Below are 21,366 nucleotides of genomic sequence, written 5' to 3' on the forward strand. Positions count from 1 at the left end.
GAACCCTCCTTCCTCACCCCCCAAACCTGTAGTTTAAAGCAATCCCTTTCTGGGCCTCCCTGGTGGCGCAAGGGGTTAAGATGCAACCTATGAAGCAATCCGCAGCCTCTGCAATAAGAGTTCAATCCTCAGCCCAGCCGGCCAGGGAGCTACCCACATGGTGCAGCAGACCCCTCCTGTCTCGCCCGCTGCTCCCCTCAGCAGTGTATTTCAGTAGATTCGCCTGTTCTGCTCCCCACTCTGTCTCTGGTGAATCCTTTCACTCTCCCCCCAACACCTCTGGCCTGTACCCCAGTTCTTATATGCATAAATGAATAAATCTTTTTAAAAAAATTAAAAAAAAAAGCAATCCCTTTCTGCCTGTAAACCTTTATCTTGGAATCTGTCTGGAAGAGTTACCTACAATATGAACTAAATAATAAGATTCCACAAGGAACATCAAAGTTTAACCAATCACACAAGTACCAACATGGTAAATTTCTCTTTAGTCATTCTCGAATTCATTTAACAACGTTCTTTAGGATTGTTTACTGTGTATCACATGTAATGGCATGTGTTGGTTATAGATTTAAGAATCAAACTCAAATATTGAACATTCTGATATAAAAGTGGTTAAAGCTAGAGGTTCATATGGATCTGTCTAGTGATTCTGAGCATTGGTGTGTAGTAGATTCACCTAAGGAGCTTTGCAAACTACTGATGCCTATCTCACCACCTCTGCCTTGAGATTTAATTAGTTTGGGATGAGGTCCAAGCATCAGGATTTTAAACGTTCCTCAGATGATTCTAATGACCAGATGAATCACTTGTTAGAAAAGAGCATTAACAGTAGAAAGGGACATGGAATTGAAACATGAGGAACTCCAACATCTAATGAGCAGATGGAAGAAGATAAGTCGGCAATTAAGACAAAGAATAAACCGCCCAAGAGGAAGGAGGAAACCCAGAAGTGTGTGGTGTCAACACAACTCAAGGAAAAGGAATATTTCATGGAAGGGGGGTTGGTTAACAGGACCAAATGTTCCTAAGAGGTTGAGATGAAGACTGAAAACTCTGTATGGGATTTAGCAAAGGAGAAAGGTGGTTTTCAGCTAAGATACAGAATCCAAACATACAGGAATAGGAAAGGAAATGGAATGAAGGAAAACACCTGAAAAGTTTGACTGAGAGTGACTTCAACAAGATGGAATAGTAAGTTCTGGGGCCTCCTTACCCCACATGGACATTCAGACTCTATAGCAATATATGGATCAATTACCATTGTGAAAAAGCCAGAACCAGACACTAGCTGAGAGACTTCCATACCCAATGCAGCTACAATGAAACCAGCAGGAAAGCAGAAATATGCTCCCCCCACAACCCCACCTCTGGCACAGCACATTGAGACACCTCCTCAGGAGACTCTGAGGAGGAACAGAATAGATCATGAATATAACATCTGGCTTTTCCCTACTTCCCTACTGACTGGCTTTTATCTCACCTGTTTCAAAGAATGATGGACCTGGCATATGCCCATCCCCTTAGTTCCACCAGAAAAAGAAGCTGCTAGAACTCACACCACAGCTCCTCTCCACCCCCTCAGCACACAGTGACTGGGCTATCAAACCTGCTCCTCCCTGCACCTGCACTCCCCTGGTCAATGCAGCACTATTCTCAATGGCCACGATGTGGAAGCAATCTAAGTGCACATTCACAGGTGAATGGATAAAAGTCTGTGGTGTACATATACCAGAGAATACTATTCAGCCTTAAAAAAAGAGAGAGAATACTATTTAGCCTTAAAAAAAAAGAAGGAAATCAGCCACATGCAAAATGTATGAACCTGGAGGGCTATATTAAGTGAAGTATACCTGTCAGAAGAGGACAAATACTGCATGATGCCACTTACATGAGGTACCTAAAACAAATAAAATGGAATAAATAAAACAAATAAAACAAATAAAAGGGAATAAAATGGTGGCTGGCTAAAGTGAGGGAGAAATGAGGAGCTGCTGTACAGTAAGTATAAAGTTCTAGGGGTCTGTTGCATAACATCAACAATATATCAACAATACTTCATTAGACACTTAAGATTTTGTTAAGAGTATAGTTCTCATGCTAGGTGTTCCTACAATAAAATTAAAAAAAAAAAAACAAAAAACAATTTTCAGATTTTCAGTGACAACTACCTCAAAGAAAATCTATACAGTACATTTTAGCTAAGTTATTGCTCTTTAATGTAGAAAGAAAGTCAAAATTAGTTTGTTTTTTTTTTTAACTGAGCCCAATGGTTGATTATCTGAACTGTCTGCATAGCTGTTATTTGGAAACATAGTTTAATTTCTTGACTTTCTTCTAAGAAGACTCCAGCACATGGAGAAATAAAAAGTAAACACCAGCAAAATGGAACCTCTTTGCATATATTTCTTGAATTCTTCCATTTCAAAAATTCTTGAAACAAATCCATTTTTTATCCCCTTCCTCTCAAAAAGAAAATTTTATCATTGAACTCTGGAAAAGGAGACTGTCGAGAAAAATGTGGGATTCAAGGACATATTGGCATTTTCTTTACATTACCTATAATGTAAAACCTGAGTATGTTATAAAGATCCAGTTGAGGGCCTCCCCGGTGGCCCAGCGGTTGAGCACTGGGTTGCGAAGCTGCCTGCAGCCTCTGCAGCGCTGGTTCGATCCCCGGCTGCTCCCCGGCCACCGGAGGAGGGTCCCACATGGCGCGCAGACCTCTCCTGCCGCCCGCTGCTTCCCTCAGCAGTGTACTTCGGTCCTTCTGCCTGCTCTGCTCCCCGCTCTGGCTCTGGTGAATTCTCTCATCCTCCCATGCTTCTGACTGTACCCAGTGCTTGTATAAATAAATAAAAATAAATCTTTAAAAAATAAAAATTAAAAAAAGATCCAGTTGAGTGGAAAATTTTGAGAAAGCTAATCATAATTTTAATCGACACCCCACAGCCTCTCCCCACATCCCCACACCCCTGTAAATGTAAGTCAATGAGATTTTAATCATAGAGGAAGGAAGGAAGCAGCCAAGGATTGGAGAGGAGAGCTCCTTCCTTGAAGAAGGAAAAGGAAGAGAGAAGTTACAGAGTAGGCAAGACTGTGTGCCTGGTAGTAGAAAACTGAGCCAGTCAGACTTAGTGCAAGCCTTAAAAATTTCAAGCTAACAATCCAGAACAATTTTCTTATGTTCCTGCCAAAATAGAGTTCTTACATGAGCACCTTGCAAATAAAAAAAATGAAATGAAATGAAATATACTGCACTGTATTTTAATCAACTCAAAACTTTAAAGGTGACCAAAAATTCATCAGTGTGAGTGATTTTGAAATTTGTTTTATAGGTATTGTGATACAATATCCAGGACTGTTGTCAAATGAGTAATGACACGATTAATATCATCTATTACCTGTAATTTTCTGTTTTGGGGGTGGGTGGGATATGTTCCTTAAGTATAAATTTTCGAGTTCAAACTACTTCTCTCTCACACCTCTCATCCGTAAACAGAAACACATATTCTGAATATTTGACAAATAGTTAGTGAGCGCCAACTCCACCCAGGCATTTTCCTAGGTCCAAAAAATACAGAAACACCTACCCTTTTGAAATCACCCCTGATTTATGACTAATTGGCTATCAGGTTGTTCCCCAATTCCCTTTCTTACAGAATTCTATTTAGATCCATGATTTGTGTTTGATGTGGTTTCAAATAATCATCACTGCGGGTCCAGCCACATTTATGAAAAGGTGGTTATTCCAATGCCAAGGTAAATATCTTCACTCCCAATTAGATTGTTTGCTTTGTCTCTTTTCCCATTTGCAATTTTTTGGGTTACTTTTTTATTTAATGTTTAACCACAAAATAGAATCAAAATTATCCATGCTCAATCAGTGAAAATTCCAGAATTTTGAGTCTATATATATGAAAATGGAAAAAGTGATTCTTAAATTTACATGGAAATGCAAAGGACTTATATTAGCCAAGGAAATACTGAAAAAGAACTCAGCTACAGGACATACAGGAATCCTACAGTAATAAGAAATTCCTGTAAGGAGCACAAGAGTAAGAAGGAATAAACCGATCGGACAGAAAAGAGAAGGAATGGTAACAACTGCATTTTAGCAAAGGATAACCTTTTAAATAAATGTGCTGCATTAACTGATTGTCAATTTTAAAACTGAGTCTTAACATTACCCCACATCATACAGAGAGAATAAATTAACATTAATTACAAGAACTAAATGTGAAACATAAAACAATAACACTTTGGGGAGAAAATAGACTATTTTCATGACCTTGGAGTAGGAAAGATTTCTTAAATAAAGTACAAAAGGATTAAAATAAAAGCTTAATAAATCAGAATTTATTAAGAATATTCTAGTTCATCAAGAGCCATTAATAAGAAAATTAAAATGTGTAACAAAGAGTGGAGAAGTGGTTTGTAGTACATATATCAGACTGTGTCAATTAGCACATTTGTAAACAGGGCGAATAACTGTGGAAAAGCATTTTTTCATAGAAGACCTGTTTCCAGAATTAAATTGAGTCATTTTCGTAAATAATTTGGAACAATACCTAATGTTTTGTCTTATCTACCAATACACAGTAACCTAACACCTGTTTTAGGCAGGAAGAAAATCCATGTTACAAAGGTAGTGAGACAACCAGTGAGAAAACTATCTGTCCAAATCAGTTAAGAGTTATCAATGTGTGGCTTTAGTTAAACAAATACACAGAATAGCCTCATTTCATACATACATACACACATACACACATACACACACACATCTATATGTATATATACTACAAATATGTGCCTTATTTTCCAAACCAAAAGTCAAATTCTACTGGTCTCTGGAAACTTACACTAATTAGCTGGTAAAATGGAATGTTTTCATTAATGCCACAAACCAAAACTTGAAAACAAGATAATAAGTTAATAAAGTCCAAAGCAGAAATTTGGAACTGATACAAGCAATTTAAGTTTCATAATCCTTTGGGATAAATCATATACCTAAGGGCACTGTAGAGACTTTGAATAAAAGGGTCTTCGATAAGGTCCAGGAGCCTAAGGAACTGAGTGAAGATGCCTCAAAGGCAATCACTATAAGAAACCTGCTTTGGTTTTAACCACTTCTTTACAGCTTCCCTCTGCAGTATGTTTTATGTATGTATAACATTATTTGTAATAAAGAGACAAGAAAGCTCTCTCTTTGGAATTACATCTCCATTAAAATATCTACAGGGACACATGAGTTAACTGTGAGACATATATTGGACAAAAATCCCACTGAAAGATTTGGATGCAACAAGAGATGAACTGCTTTCTCGAAAAATGAATATGGTCGCATCTGGGTAAGGAAAGATAAGCCTTTCATGCTCCGATCACTGTTAGGAAACCAGTGTAACTAGTTATTCAATGAGCTAGATTCTAGAGGACTCAATCATGCAATAATTCTGTTCCCCCCAACCCCCTCCCACACACACACCCACACACCATCCAAACCTGCTCTGTGAGCTGGTACCTGCACTGTCTGTAAAGAAATCTCCCGCTGGTTTCATACATTTTCAGTCACTGGCAGATAATTATAAGACGCCCCTTCCCCTCCAGTGCCCCATTACTTTCAGTCCCTCTAACATTGTCACTCCCATAATTATGATCCCCAGTCCTTGGTAGTAATCAAAAGGTTGAGCTTAATTAAAAAAATGAAACCCTCTCCCCAGCCAGGTGCTTCTGGGACAGGGAAGCCATAAAAGGGGGTGCGGGCAAGACTAGCTTTTGCTCTATTCTGCCTCATTAATTTGCAGCTTCTTGGTGGCCTTCTCAAAATCTCTTCTTTGAGAATCTGAGTACCTTGGAATGGCCATGCTTCTTGCCAACTGCCTGCTCCTGATTCCAATGTCAGTCCCAGGCATTCTGCAGCCCCACCTCACAGACACTGTAGGGGCTCTGACACCCCTCTATGCACTTTTGGGCAAAGTTCCTTTGTTTTGAATTCAAGCCAGTTGCGTGTTCTCGCTCCCTCTTGTTCCCAACTGTCCTTTCTCCTGCTCATGCTCCTTCTCCTATGGCCCACATCTGAGTTATAATAAATGCCCAAGCATTCTTTTTCCTGACAAATGGAATATGAATATTCACCTCCAGCCACCCTCTTCTCCAAGTTCTGCTTCCTCTTGACAACAGTTACAGCCAAGACTTCTGGAAAGGGGGTCAGTAGCAGTTCGCTATGCTGGTCCCCACACACAGGGACAATGATTCTGTTTTCTCTGGAGGTTTGAGAATCAGGAAAGGCATTTTCCTCCAGTCTCTGTGGCAGGGAGGAAGGGAAATACCACAGCACCTGCACAACTTCCTTCCAAGTTTCCTCGCTTGGTGTCTTCAGCCTTAACCCTTTCAGGTCATGAGGTAGATGTGAGCTTAAGGTTAGGAAATAAGTTTTCGGTCACATTTTCATACACAACTCGCTTGAGGTATGTTTCCCAACTTTGTTACGTTCTTGGTACCCAATTTTTAGTCTTTGGGGCTTCAGTCAAAATAAGATTGAAAAAATCCTACTTCAGCTTCCTGATATACTAAGCTACCTTTTAACTGCCCTTAGTGATCATTCCTAACAGAAAATATAATTATACATTATTTAAGTAATATAAGTACATGTTAATATTGACTTAAAAATTAAAAATAAGTATTTCAAATATTCCTTAATACCAAATAATCAATAATTTCTATATTGTGAATTCTGGCACATAAATACAAAAACTTTCAAATACAGAAAGTGATTATAAATTAATAGAGATAGGGAGACTCATTAAGAAGAAATTTAAGAATTTTCACAAGAGCTAAGATTGAAGCATTATGGACATTATCAACTAGAATTTTATCAACTAGAATTTTAGTAATTTTTGTTTTAAGTAACTAAGTTACTTGTCTAGGATAATTAGTGACATATATAAAGAACTCAAAAAAAAAACTATCTTAAGAATTATTTTCATTTCATTTCTGATATGAAGAGTTTAGGATAACAAGTAAATGAGAGTAGCTGTTCATGTCTTTTGAATTCTCTATTCCTAACTCTGCTTGTTAGGCCACTGTAAGAACTTTATTTGTTATCCATAAGGAAGCCTTAGTATTCCTGTTGAGGGCTTCTCTGGTGGGGCAGGAGTTAAGGACAACGCTATCAAGCTATCGCCAGCCACTGCAGCACGGGTTAGATCCCCAGGCCTGTCAGGGAGCAACCCACATGGTTCAGCAGACCTTTCCTGCCCACCCCCACTGTTCCCCTTAGCAGTGTGTTTCAGCAGATCTGCCTGTTCTGCTCCCCACTCTCTCTGGTGAATCCTCTCACCGCCCTCCTCCTCTGGCTTACACCCCAGTTCTTGTATGTATAAATAAATAAATCTTTAAAAAAATATATTCCTGTTTAGGAGAATTTTACCTTAAAATTTCACACACCACTGAAAGGTAATTAGTGCAATACAGCTTAATACTTAACATTCCAAAGACAGACAAATACATGGAAAGTAAACGTGCTGGAACTGTGTAAACTAATCTGGAATCCAAGGAGACAAAGGGAAGAAATATGTGACCAGTTACCAGTGTATGGTACAGGGTATCGGTCCATCAAAATCTGCACAGGATTTACAGATCATGTGTGCTTATATAGTATTATGGAGATTTAGGAGAAATACAGTTGAAGTTCTGTTATCGGCTTTGATTCTTAAAACTTTCTAACTAAGGTATTGTACTCTGAATCTGTGCATCTTAGTGCAGAATAAATGGCAAGGTTAGAAGAGCGATAAACTGATACCTGATGATATCCCTCTTTGTGGTTCCCAACTTAATATGATTTTCAAGAAAACTTGTGCTTATCTAATTTTCCTCTATCTATCATTGCCAGCCATAGATAAGCTGGAAATAGAGATGAAAATGTAACTCAAAGTTACTTGTTCCTCCTGTCTGCAAATTTCTGCTATTATGGTATCACTTCAGCCGTTGTTTTGTCTCTGTTGCATCACCAGCTTTCTCTATTATAATCCTTCCACCAGTTTATGCTTCATTATTTCTGTCCTAACCTTGTCCTCTCCAACAATAACCTATTTCTCTGCTGCCTTTTACATCAAAATTCTTCAGGAAGACTCTAAAATTTTCATTTACCATTTCTTCTTTTTAATGTCTTTTAAATCCAATCTAGCAGGATTTCTGTAAATGGCATCTATATAAACAAGTTTTGTAAATATCAACAATGCTGTGAAACTTAATGATAGATCCTCAACTCTCCCTTACCTACCAGAAATAAAATAGTGATCTCTATACTTTCTTAAAATTTGCTTAGCTTCACCTGAGTTCCAAAAGAAATGATTTTCTGTTTGCTTTAAGTTAGAAACCTGCCTGTTTTGTGAAATCCCAGAACATTATATTATAAATACACTCAAAATACTAATGATTATTCCTTTTATTTACAGATAACAATAGGACTATTCCCATTCCATTGATAATCCAGAACTGACTATATACCAGTATTGTGCATCTTCTTGATAAGCAAGAAAATGCACAGTATTTCCAAAAATAACTTAAAGGAATCCATCATTATCGTGGACATTTTAAATACAGATTAAGGTCAAATCTCAATTTCAACTTTTTTCCAAATGATTCTTATTTTAGTCAACTCAAGAAATATTATTACCACCAAACTAAGTTTCCCAGCCCATGGAATGCTAAATGCTATTTCAGGTTTTTAAAAAAATTTGATTCCTCATTAACACTTCATGTTTTCCATCTTTTCTCATTATAGCCATTCTGATAGATATGTAATTATGATTTTAATTTGCATTAATGTGGTGATTACTGAAATTGATCATTTTTATATGCTGATTGGCCTTTTGGCTCTACAAAGTCTTTTGGTCATTATCAATCAGGTTGTCTGCCTTTTTCTTAATGATTTCTAAGTTATTCATAGATTCTTGATAAGAGCTAATAATAGGATGTGTATATGTATGTGTGTGTATTTGGAAACAACCCAAATGTCTATGAACAGTGGAATAGAAAAATAAAGTATAATGACTGCTGTAATGGATCCTATATAGCAATGACAGTGAATGGATTATTGCCCTCGTTAACACTGTAGTTGAATCTTACTGATACAACGGACTAAATAAGCTAGTTATCGAAGACATTTAGAAAATTTCTCCTTATATGGAGTTCAAAAATAAGCAAATTTAATACACCATATGTTAATCTTCAAAAAGGCAGTAATTGGAAGAAGAAATGAAGTGGCTTCTAAGGTGTTGGTAATGTTGTATACCCAGAACTGGGTGCTGATTACTGTTACATGTGAACACTTACTAATCCAGATGCTTAAGACTAGTACAGTTTTTTGTGCATATTATACTTCAAAAATGCTTAAAATGCACACAAAATAACTGTTGTGTTTATATTTATAGGTGTAAATACCCATATAGATAGACACAAGCACCTGCATAAATACATATCTACATTGAGAAAAAGAGACTGTACAAAATGAATAAAAGATGATATTGGAAATATTGACTAGTTGAACCTAAAAGTTTATTTAATATTCTATATGAAAAGTTAAATGAATATGTCCAGATGTGTTTAGTCATCAACAGATAATTTCTACTTTTTTCTCTAAAAAATTTGGCTCTTGTTTATCTCATGAAAGCAGAGCCAAAGGGAACCACATGTTTTATACCTCATTTCCTTTGTGGGATGCCTTTGTAAATCTTATTGTCTGAGGACATGCAGTATGAAGAGGGGATGAATCATACACTGTTTCCCAAAGATAGTATCTCAGAATTGGTTCATACTTAGAAAACTCCATTGGTAACTGACGCACAAACTGAATACCATCCGTCAAATGAATGGCTAGTTTTTATATGATAGAACATACATCTATGAGCAGATAGATTGGAAGACTGTGGCCTCAGAAAGTGATAATCTGTTATCTCCAAAGAACAGCAATGAATTTTAAATCTCAGTAAAAGTCCACAAGCAAATAAAATATGTTGCTTTTAAAAATATGCAAAGGTTAAGTAAGATCAGGATAAAGAAAAAAAGATAAAGAAGTATAAACATAGCAACAGAGAAGCTAATAAAAACACATGGACTAGGATTCAGAATTTCACTGCAGAGCCTAGTCAGTGATGAATCCTTAGAAAAGTCACTTTACCTCTTGGGAACTGTTTTCAAACTTTACCAAATAAGTGGAGTAGGTGATGACCTGCACTGTATGACCAAAAAGTTAGTCTAAAATACCACCTAGATTGGATAACTAAATAATACTGACCTTAAGAAAACTACTTAAATACTCTCCACAACACATTCTCTCCATAGATAATGGTTGGATGATGCCACCTGCTGTATCAGGTCATTGTGAGGATGAAACGGGGCAGCCACATACCCAGCATATGGCACCGACTCCCCTGAACACAAGAGGCTGCCACAGGTATTGTACCCCGTACCCCTATACACACACATAATAGTCCGAGTCTGTGATGAAGCTATGAATAATAAGGTGACTGAAATATACTCCCCATAATTAGACATCCTATTGTAAAAATTATCATAAGTAATGCAGAAGAATTTAAATCTGTAGCCCAGAATTTAAATCTGTAGCCCCTTAAAAGAAACTAATATCACAAACATAGGTAACCTACTTTGCAGAAATTTTAGAGTTCAGTAAACATTATATTATACAATTTCAATTGTACCATTGAAAAACCACTATGAATGATGTAGAGATTATAGTTTCCACTTTATGGATCAAAAACAGGATTAGACAGGCAAAAATGATTCCTCATTTAATGTCACAAAGCAGTAAGTGTTCTGTTCCAGAAAAGTTTCTGACAAAGACAATACTGTCTCCATGTATTATAATTCCAGAATAAGAAATTTCCCCCAATTTAATGAGAAATCCATTATTCATATTGCAATTCTTTCACTTCATAGATCAGAATATGAAAGTTCCAAGTGACTTATCAAATTACAAACAACGCTCAGTAACAGAGTAAACTAAAACCAACTTTTCTCCAGAACTTTCAATCTGTTTCTCCTCTGTATTCAGTTAACTTCATGTTAAAGTTATCCAGTGAGTTTTAATGCAACAGAAAACACAATGTTCACTAATCTAATTTTAGAATTTTAACATCACAAATCACCTTTAAAGAACTATGATTTGTTAAATATTCACAATTATGAAAACTATATTAAAATGCTCTTTCAAATATATGTATGCACAAAGTCATTCTCCACATACTTCAATCAAAATAATATATCACAATAAACTGAATGCAGAAAAAGATGCCAGAATTCAACTACTTTCCATTAAACCAGTCATTAAGGTAATATGAACAATGTAAAACAATGCAGTTAATTTTCACAAAAATAAGTTATTCATGTTAACATGCAATAACAGTGATTTTTAAAATATTTTTGTTTCCATTTGAATAAGACAGTATCAACAGATATAATCAAAAAAGCTGAAAGTTCTTTGTATCCTAAAAAATGTTTCAGATTGTAAAGGGACTTTCTGAGAGCAACAATTTTAGTTTCACTCCCCTAGAATATGTAGTAAAGTGGGCAAGACAGGATAAAGTTCAGGAGTCTAGATAATAACAGGGTCAAGGTGAAACAACTAGAGCCTGACAAATAGTTGAGATGAGGAAAAACAGATGCAAGAGTCATTTCAGAGCAAGATCAACAGCAGCACCTTATGAGATTATCAAGGTGGAAAGATGAAAAATCATTAAAGCTGTTTCTCCAGTTTCTCATGAAAGGCTGGGTACAGAGTGGGAGGATGCACTTATTTTTGCAATAAGTACATCTGATGTGTTAACTTTGAGGTCTTATAGAAATTTTAAAATAATGCAGATCCCAAAAGAGCAGTTGCATTCAGAGATAAAGATGTGTGAACAAACACAGACACAAACAGACATGACTCAGGGCAAAACTGATGAGTACGAAGCTCAGAGAACCAAGGATGGATTATCTGGTAAAACCTAACATTTGAATATATGGTAAAATGCAGTATTTTAGGAATAGCTGTGAAAGGTGGTTAATCAGTTACAGCCAGGAGCAAAGGGAAAGAGAAAGGATGAGGTTCAAGCAGCTTTGGAGTTCAGACAGAGAGATGTTGGGAGGTGGGTTCCTGATCAAAGACTTTTATTTTCCTTTAAGGAAAAGCTAGGATTGGATGCTAAGATGTAGAATGGAATAGGATTAAGGACTGAAACCATTACTAGAGAGAGAGAAGCAGAGGCACTAAGAGGGCCTTGAAATTTGTTCTGTGGAACCAGACGAAGGCCCAGTCAATACCAGGTCCATACACAAAATAATTTGATTATTGATTTCAATGGATATATGAAATAACTGGAGATATTTACAATTGCAGAATTTTTTTTTTAAAAATCATAGATGTTCCACTCAAATGAATATATAACTCATAGATGACATTGAAGAGATTTTCAGTAAGACCTTTGGATTAGCTTTTCAGCTATGTCCATGGGGTAACTGAGAGCTACACACTGTTGTAAAAATAGTCCACACTCACTTATCAGTAGGTGCGGCATTCCTACAAGGTTATTCTCAGGATGCTGAGAGTGGTAAATTTCCCTGAATAATCATGAATTCCTACTATTGTTTTCTCACATGAGACTAATACAGGTCAGATGTTTCAAGTTATCCAACACATTCTTAGAGTGATTTAATCAGTGTTTTGCTGTTATTACAATGAGAGCTCTAGAAGTTCTATTTCATATATACATCATTTCTCAGAGGAGCTATTTGTATGTACATAAATTTGAATAATTTGCTTCACGAATTCTAAGTGTAAATTTCCATATAATGTCTATGGAAAGGAATTCATTTGTAAAGGCTGGGCTCTGGAACACTGAAGGGATATGCCTCTTTGTAAACAAGGAGAATATACAAGATTTCTGCAAATATACTCTATTTTATACAGTATTGCATAAATTATAGACCTAAAAGAGAAAAAATAAACAGGATACATTTGGAAGTCAAATTCCTTAATTTTTGAAAAAATGGCAGGCTAAAAATACATCATTCTAGTTTGGAATACAGGTGAATACCTACCTTTTTCTAAGTTCTGATATTTAATCCCTTATTAAAATTAACTTGGTTAAAAATAATTTTTTCCATTGATAAGGTGTAAGTGGTTCTAAATTTGTTCTAAAACCAAAACTGATGACAAAACAATAAAAAGTATGAAAACAATCAAATAAAACTTGACCAAATCAAGTAAAGATATAGCTGTCATGAATGAATGGGTGAAATGAGACAAACTTTTCATTTTAAAAGTGAGAGAAGGGCCTCCCCGGTGGCGCAGCGGTTGAGCGCTGGGTTGCGAAGCTGCCTGCAGCCTCTGCAGCCGGTTCGATCCCCGGCTGCTCCCCGGCCACCGGAGGAGGGTCCCACATGGCGCGCAGACCTCTCCTGCCGCCCGCTGCTCCCCTCAGCAGTGTACTTCGGTCCTTCTGCCTGCTCTGCTCCCCGCTCTGGCTCTGGTGAATTCTCTCACCCTCCCGCGCTTCTGACTGTACCCAGTGCATGTATAAACCAAACAAACAAACAAATAATAAATAAATAAATAAGACATAAAAAAAAAATAAAAAAATAAAAAATAAATAAAAGTGAGAGAAGACCCACATAAAGTGACTTATTCAAAGTCATGAAACCAGTCAAGAACAGTTCTAATTGAGATAGAGCAGTGTTCTAGAAAGAAACAATATTATAATATCTGGTCCATCATGATTTAGCAGACACACAGAGGGAACTTTAAATGTTTAGAGGGAAGACCTTTAAATATGGTACTAGTGAACCACTGACACATAAAAAGATTAATGTATGATTTCTCTTATATAATCACTCCCATATGATCCCATTTCATTTAGTAAGCAAAAATGACATTCCTATGCAAAGAGTTTCAAGTAGGCAGAATATGAATGTATGTGTAGATATATGTACATGTGTATACATGTACATATTCTTTAATATATATGAAGGTATATGTGTACGTGTGTGTGCATAATTTTATATTCTGGCTCCCTCAAAATTCTTTGTATGAAAGCTTTATTCAAACTTATTAAATGAAAGTACATATATATTTAATGTATATGTACACTTTCATCTCATCTAAAGTATTTTACAATTTAGTTATAGAGTTGACAGTATTGATGGTTGAATTTGAAAATAAAAGACACTATATAAAGAGTGTTAGAATTAAATCTAATGAAGTGTCAAAACATACTGTATAGACACAGAATATTCTAAGAGATCAAATGAGGGAATTTAACATTACTTCTAATCATAGGCTCATGAAACCTTAGCTATGAAAAGAACTTTCAAACTGTAGTTTCCCAGTGATGCAGTTCAGACAGTGTCCCTACCAAAGCTACGCTTAATCACTCTGGAGACCTCACATTCCTTAAAATTGAACTTGTCTTCCTCTATGTTCCGCTCATTTGTCTTGGTTCTATAACTTGGGGTCATACAAAAGAAATCTAGCTCATCTTAAATGATATCCCTTCAGATGATTATTTTTCTGTTCTTTGAAGAAAAACCACCCACAGCACAGTTGTTCAAACAAGAGATTTCCCTGCAAATCCTAACCATGAGTTTCTGAACAAAGGGCCATGTAATTCTAATCCTCATAAATAATGGCGACCAGAATTTAACACAATGCTCCAGGTATGATATACTATCATAAAATGAACACATTTTTTCTAACCTCTGTTATTTCTATCAATGTTCAAGACTTCAAAGTATTAAACAGCCATACCATACTATTCATTCATATTAATTTTACTCTCAACCAAAACTTCTAATCACTTAAAAATTTTCATAAAGTAGAATCTGAGATGAATCTTGAAAGACTAGTAAAATTACCACAGATGTAGTAGGAAGTTCCCATTCTAAACATAAACATACTTTACAAGTTTATACATATGTTATATATTTATAAGCATATAAACATGTTTATATGTTACATAATCCAAGACCAAAATATACTATTTAATGTAGTAAAACTTTCCAAGACAATGCACCAATAATAAAGGCAAATCTGTTTAAATCTGGATCAATATAAAAAAAATTTAAATGATTCTATCATTCTGTTATTGAATAATCATTAGGCTGTAATCAAAAATAGTATACTAGATTCCAAGAATCTTATAAACCTCACAAATCGAAATGAAAAATATCACCATCTTCCCTAACCACCTATTCAATGCTTAAGTGTTTTATAATATATGTCTTGACAAGCAATTTTCTCTTCTGCCTAAGCACTGCTAGTTGCAATAAAACTCCATTGCCTCCCTTCCCAGTCAATTATATCTAGACAGAACTCTATTAGAACATTCTTCCTAATTTGAAGCCAAAAATATCCTCCTTGTAGTGTCTACTCATTAGTCCTGGTTTTAACTATTGGTGCCAAGCAGCAAAGTCTACTCTCATCCACATTACAGTTGCCTGAAAAGCTGAAGAAACTTTTCAAATACTTCAGCAATTCCTACTATGACATTTTTCTAATTGTTTTAACTCTTCTTATTTCTTTCAATGAAAATAATGACTAGTACAGTGTGAAAACTACCACGCCTGCCTTGAATAATATTCTAATAAATGAAAAAAATACACAATTAGTTAAATAAAACACTATTCCTTTCATAACTACATAGGTACTCATTTGTGAGCTACAGATGTACACACATACATATATATTCATGTATATGATGATTACAATACTATCTAATATTTTTTCTAAAGATGCTTCTACCAAGCTATGTTTTCTTCATTGTATATTTGAACAATCCACAGATAAATTCTAGAGCAAAGTATAATTTGTACTTTGATCTTTTTTGGATTCAGCCCATTACTTTAGCTCTTAAAGATCATAGCGGGTACTATTGCTAAGTTCAAAGTCACATATTCATTATATTTCTCAATCTCGATTATCCTAAGTGTGGATGACTGTTTCCTCTGCATCATCCTACTCTACTCATTGATAAAATTCTGTCCAGAAAGTCAGTATTTGACCAGGAATCATTATCCAGCCTGAAAATATCCACTATTTGCCTAGTTGACTCACCCAGTTTTCTCTAAATTAGAGATCATATTTCTAGATATTATTTGTAGAGGTAATAAAAAGTTAAAGTATCTTAGTAAAATCCAGATATAATGATTTCCAAGAGCCAGTGATCTTTAGAGCTTTATTCACTCTTTATTGTGTGTAGCGCTTGTGTCTAGGCACTATTTTGATCTCTGGTGACTGAGTAAGAGAGTACTGTCAAGACACTACTGATCCAGTGGGGTAAGAGAACACTGATGAGTACCACACATGACAAGCTATAGGGAACGACTGACTGCAGAATATCTTGCCAGAAATAATGAAGGTGAGTAAGTATGTATGAGATGATCCACGTGTGGCTGGGAAGGGGTAGAAGCTGGTATGGAAACACCCTAGAGCTATCAAAGGGCAGTTCACAGTGGACTACAGTGGAGGACTATGGTGTTGGGTAGGAAACAGCTGTAAAGGTGAGGTCCTGCATTTGTGAATTATATACAATGTTGTAAACCAATGTTACCTTTATTTAAAAAATGTATTAAAAATGAATAAAAAATAAAACTCTTCCAAACAACAGCAAAATAACAAAGACCAGCTCAGCAACAGCTTTGCTGTGTGGAGCCAAAAAATCAGAGTCGTCTTCTTCAGAAAGCTATGAAGTACCTAAAAAGACTGTAAGCACCGGAATGCTGAATTGATTAGATTGAAGATTTAGAAAACATACCCTACTATTAGTATGGAATTGGTGGAGGAAGAAGCAGGGAGACTAATGAAGAGTTTACAAAAACTCTGGAGTAAAGCAGTGTCCTCATGGGAATGAGAGGACACTGGAAGAACATAATCCAGAGATAGCAAAAACTCTGAACCAAGAAGTCCTGGTGACTACTAAACGAGAAGCTAAGGTAGAGGGAGGACATCTATTTTTTAAAAAATATTTACTTATTTATGCATATAAGAGCTGGGGTATAGGCCAGAGGTGTGGGGGGATGAGAGGATTCACCAGAGACAGAGTGGGGAATAGAACAAGCAGACTAATAGAAATACAGTGCTGAGGAGAGCAGCGGGCAAGACAGGAAAGGTCTGCTTCGCCATGTGGGTTGCTCCCTGGCCAGCCACAGATGGAACTCTTGCTGCAGAGGCCTCAGATTGCCTCACAGTGCCGTGCTTAACCCCCTGCGCCACCAGGGAGACCGGAGGGAGGACATAAAAAGTGAACCCCTGGATTTCAATTTGGATGAGAAAGGAAGTAGTGGCATCATTTTGTGGCAAAAGGATATACTGTTAGGTGTGGTAGGAATGGGATTATTTTTCCAAGTTTGATCATTTTAAACTAAGTGTGAGGTCAAGATGGGCTAGCCAGGCCAAAATGCTGGATGTATAGAAGTTGCATTCTTCAGAGAGGGCTAGGCTCCACGTAGGCACTTGGGAGCTGATAGTGGCACTGAAGTCACAGGCATTGATTTGAATAAAATCACTCAGCCAGAACATATACAAAATCAGAGGAATTAATTTAGGTTTAGGAAATAGATTTAGATCAATGTCAAATTCAGGCTGTAAAATAAAAAGCTGTATCTAAGGGTTTCATCTGAAATATGGTTTACTAATTTAAAGCTTATTTCTTATTTATAAATATTGATGCTATATTAAATTTCTACAAGTGTTGAAAGCAAATCTATCAAGCAGTTTGTCCATGTGGTACTGCTACTTCACTTATAAATCAAAAACCAATGAAAATAACCACATGGATGTGATTTTAGAGCATCTCAAAACAATGTGAATTAAAAAAAAAGTAGCAAAGATAGGAAAAGTCTATGCATTGCAAACACAACATCAAGATTATACCTTCGAAGGCTAAGAGTCACATCCTTTATTTCTTCTACAGTTTCAAACTTTTTTTCCTCTTATGTACACTATTTTGGAGGGAAATGTCATTGTAACAGTGAAATGGGAGGTTTTTGCTCATATTTGCTACATTATACAACACATTAACTGCCTGTGTTTAACAACTCCACTGCCTCATTAACTACTCAATAAAAAATAAGTACAAATAAATCAAGGTATCACTGGGCAAAAATTTCACTATTGTGATAGTTGTAACTTCTGGATTTTGTAATCTCAAATATTACTCTTACTCAAAATGTTTTATATTTAATCAGCTTATACAGAATGTTCAAAGTGGATCATCCCAAAGATACAAATTTGCTTATTCATTCGCAGCACATTACTATAGCTGGGACTCTTACCATGATGTTCAAATAAATTTAATATAATGGGTTCATTCAAAGTCAGAGAAAACTCTAGTTTTCTGAAGGTCACAATTCAGTGATTAAAAGAATAAAAATTCTTAATAAAATAAGCAAACAAATAATATACACATCTAATTCTCCAATGGACTTCTAGTAAGTCAGATTTTAGCACCATCACTGTGGTAGCTGTTCGCAAAGCTTTATCTAATCTCATAATTATAAAATATAAGCAAAATAATTTAAAAAATAGTAGAAAATGTCAAGGATAAAGCTTCGACTACTTCAAGTACTCATCATATATAAAACACTGTGATCCAGGCTTACAGATAGACACGTTGTATTTCTAGCGGAAGATTTTAATATTCTCCAAAAGAAAACCTTTATTGCCTCATTCTTTATCAACTAAACTTAACTTTGCAAATCTGTCTTAAACAACTGTTTACACTATTAGTACATCCATAGTTTGAATTTAAGATTTAATAGTGTAGTTTCAAAAAGAGATAAAATGTCCTCAAAAGGACACTTATAAGGTACAGGGCAGTTGGAAAGCTTCCTGAATCCACCTTCAGAACTCTCTGATTCATGATATTTAATGGGGGAATGGGAATAGAGGACAAGAGCCCTATAAGTGTCCTCATATAGCTCATCCAAAATGATCTCATGCCACATTTAAAATTACCATGACAAGTCACACCCAATATCTGTGTCAATTGTTGACATTCAGCCAATTTGACAATACATTCTTTCATGGGTAGAATAAGACCTAATAATATCCCTAAAATTCTAATCTCCTGGTTGTGGCACAAAAACTCTAACAGTGAAGGTGGCGGCTAGTCTGTATCTGCCCCCATCACATACTTCAGATCAAGTGGACAGAGAGCCCAGGGGGTGACATGAATAGCTCAGGGCCATCCAATCACAGACTCAAAATTCTGGTGCCAACATCAGATGACTGTGCAGCACTGGACTATTGAAGCAGGACTATTGAAACTCAAATTCAGGAGATATTTCTTAATAAGGCACTTTATTTAATGCTAGACTTGATTGGAGCACTATACTATCTCCAGACTTCTAGTCTCACATACAAGTATCCAAGACACCAATCTTTTCTTTACAAAGTATTCTTTCCAAGATGTGCCTTAATGCCTTTTATAGAACACCTGTAAAACTATAATCTACTTTTAAAGATGATGCTGGAATAATGCTATTCATAATCAATATGGCATTTAATAAATCTTAATAAAAAATGACCTATAATGGGAAATTAATCTTCATTCCAGATCACTGCATGAGTTCCATTATTATCTAAAATTGCTTTATATTTTGTGAAAGTTATTCATTTCTATGCTGTTCAATTGTTCTACATATTGGATATTATTTATTGTGCATCAATATAAACTAGATACTTTAAAACTGTAGCTTAGCTATTTTTTTAATGAATTTTCATTATTTAGGAGTGTTTTATATGTCAACTTTTTGAAATTATATTTGCACAAAACGTGGAATTTCAGTGATCAATTAAAGTTGCACATTTAGGATAGGAAAGAAATAGTAACTTCCTTTTCCTCACTTATAAAAAGTTATAAAAATATATATAAGCCCAGTGCAAAAACAAAACTTTGTAAATTTAACTTTAAACTGAGAATTGGTTTTCACAATCTAAGTTTCTTTTCACCCTGTCACTTTCTACCTATGACACAAGCCATTGCACATTCTGATATGAAACATTTTGCTGATATATTTCAATAAATAACCTTAATTTGATTTTTTAAAAATGCAACAATATTTCTCCATATAAAAATATAAGACATTTGGGACGTACGATGGACATAGATATTGCTTCTTTTTCCCCTTCCCTTTCTTTGAAGACTTCTCTTTAGAATAGGCTTCTTCAATACACAAAGAAATTAAAATAAAAAAGGCAATGGCCAGTAGAAACTTCATCTTGAAAAGTTAAATGTCAGGAGATGGATCTACAAGAAAGAACAAGAAAATATTTACATTTATGAAGCAAATGACTATATGACTTTTAGGAGTATGACCATTACTGCTCAATCCTATGTGGTTACATTTCACTATATACTTTGTGATGGTTTAGTAGTAAAAGTTATTTTAAATAATCATTTACAGAAAATAAGACCCCAATGAGGTATAAAAAGTAAGTATACAAAATTTCTGATTCTATGATTGCATAAAATTGCAAATTGAGTTGCATATTGAATTGTGCAATATGTTAAATACTTAGAAAGCTAGTTGGATGGATGTAAAGAGGGTTAAAATGGTTGTCTTGTGCTAGTACATTTGAATTTTTTGTTTACTTTCATCATTTCTATATTGCTGGATTTTGCCTATATTTTCAAAAATACCAAAACTGTTGCATAGGAAAAGAGAAATTTAAGAATTGACATATAAAAGAAAAAAAATTAGTTTCAAAGAGTTTCACACTCTAAATTCATTGTTTTTATTGATACACACTGTGTGTTCATTTAAGTTCATTTATCGGGCCTTTTCCCCTCCGTGCTCCATGTATCACCAAGAGATGGTTTCTGACTCTGGACATTCTAAGTGTCATTTTATATGAAATGAAAAAGCGAGTGTGGCCAGACTTTTTCAAAATAATCCTCTTAGTCATATTTTAATAACATTTTGCAAACAATTCAGAATTAAATTCTTGCCTGTCTGCTGCATCAAAAATAAATAACAAAATAAGCCAAAAACTTAAGGCTCTTATACCAAAAAATAGTTATTCCTGTCCTGCGTCCTTCGTTTCCAAATCATAAATCTTTCTCCTTTACTGTTTTCTGCAGAGTAAAAGCCCTGTCACATTCCTCAACATTAAATTAATTCCCATCTCATCCCTACACACAGGCTTCTCCTAGGTGATGTGTCCATCTCCCTCTCTCCCAGGAATTCCCATTTCCTCACATTCATCCTCCGCAGTCCCTAAAGCAAGACGCAGGGTCTTTGCCATGGTCCTTTCGTACTGAAGGCAACAGAGGGGCTTGTCAAAACCCAAAAAGCAAGGCCAGAAGGCTC

The 21,366-nt window shown here is 35.6% G+C and overlaps 1 protein-coding gene across 3 annotated transcripts in view; it reads right to left on the minus strand.

The window, feature by feature from the left end:
* Positions 1-20,274, minus strand: part of GLRB (glycine receptor beta) — a gene marked incomplete at both ends in the record, with an annotated part of 59,454 nt that extends 39,180 nt beyond the window's left edge. For all 3 annotated transcript variants that reach the window (XM_084244749.1, XM_084244748.1, XM_084244747.1), the window contains one exon: positions 20,153-20,274. In XM_084244749.1, coding sequence (XP_084100875.1) covers positions 20,153-20,274 — 122 coding nt within the window. The remainder of the gene's footprint in view (positions 1-20,152) is intronic.
* Between the last annotated feature and the right edge of the window lie 1,092 nt (positions 20,275-21,366).

This window comes from Talpa europaea (assembly GCF_964194135.1).
Source record: "Talpa europaea genome assembly, chromosome: 10".
Classification (NCBI taxonomy): domain Eukaryota; kingdom Metazoa; phylum Chordata; class Mammalia; order Eulipotyphla; family Talpidae; genus Talpa; species Talpa europaea.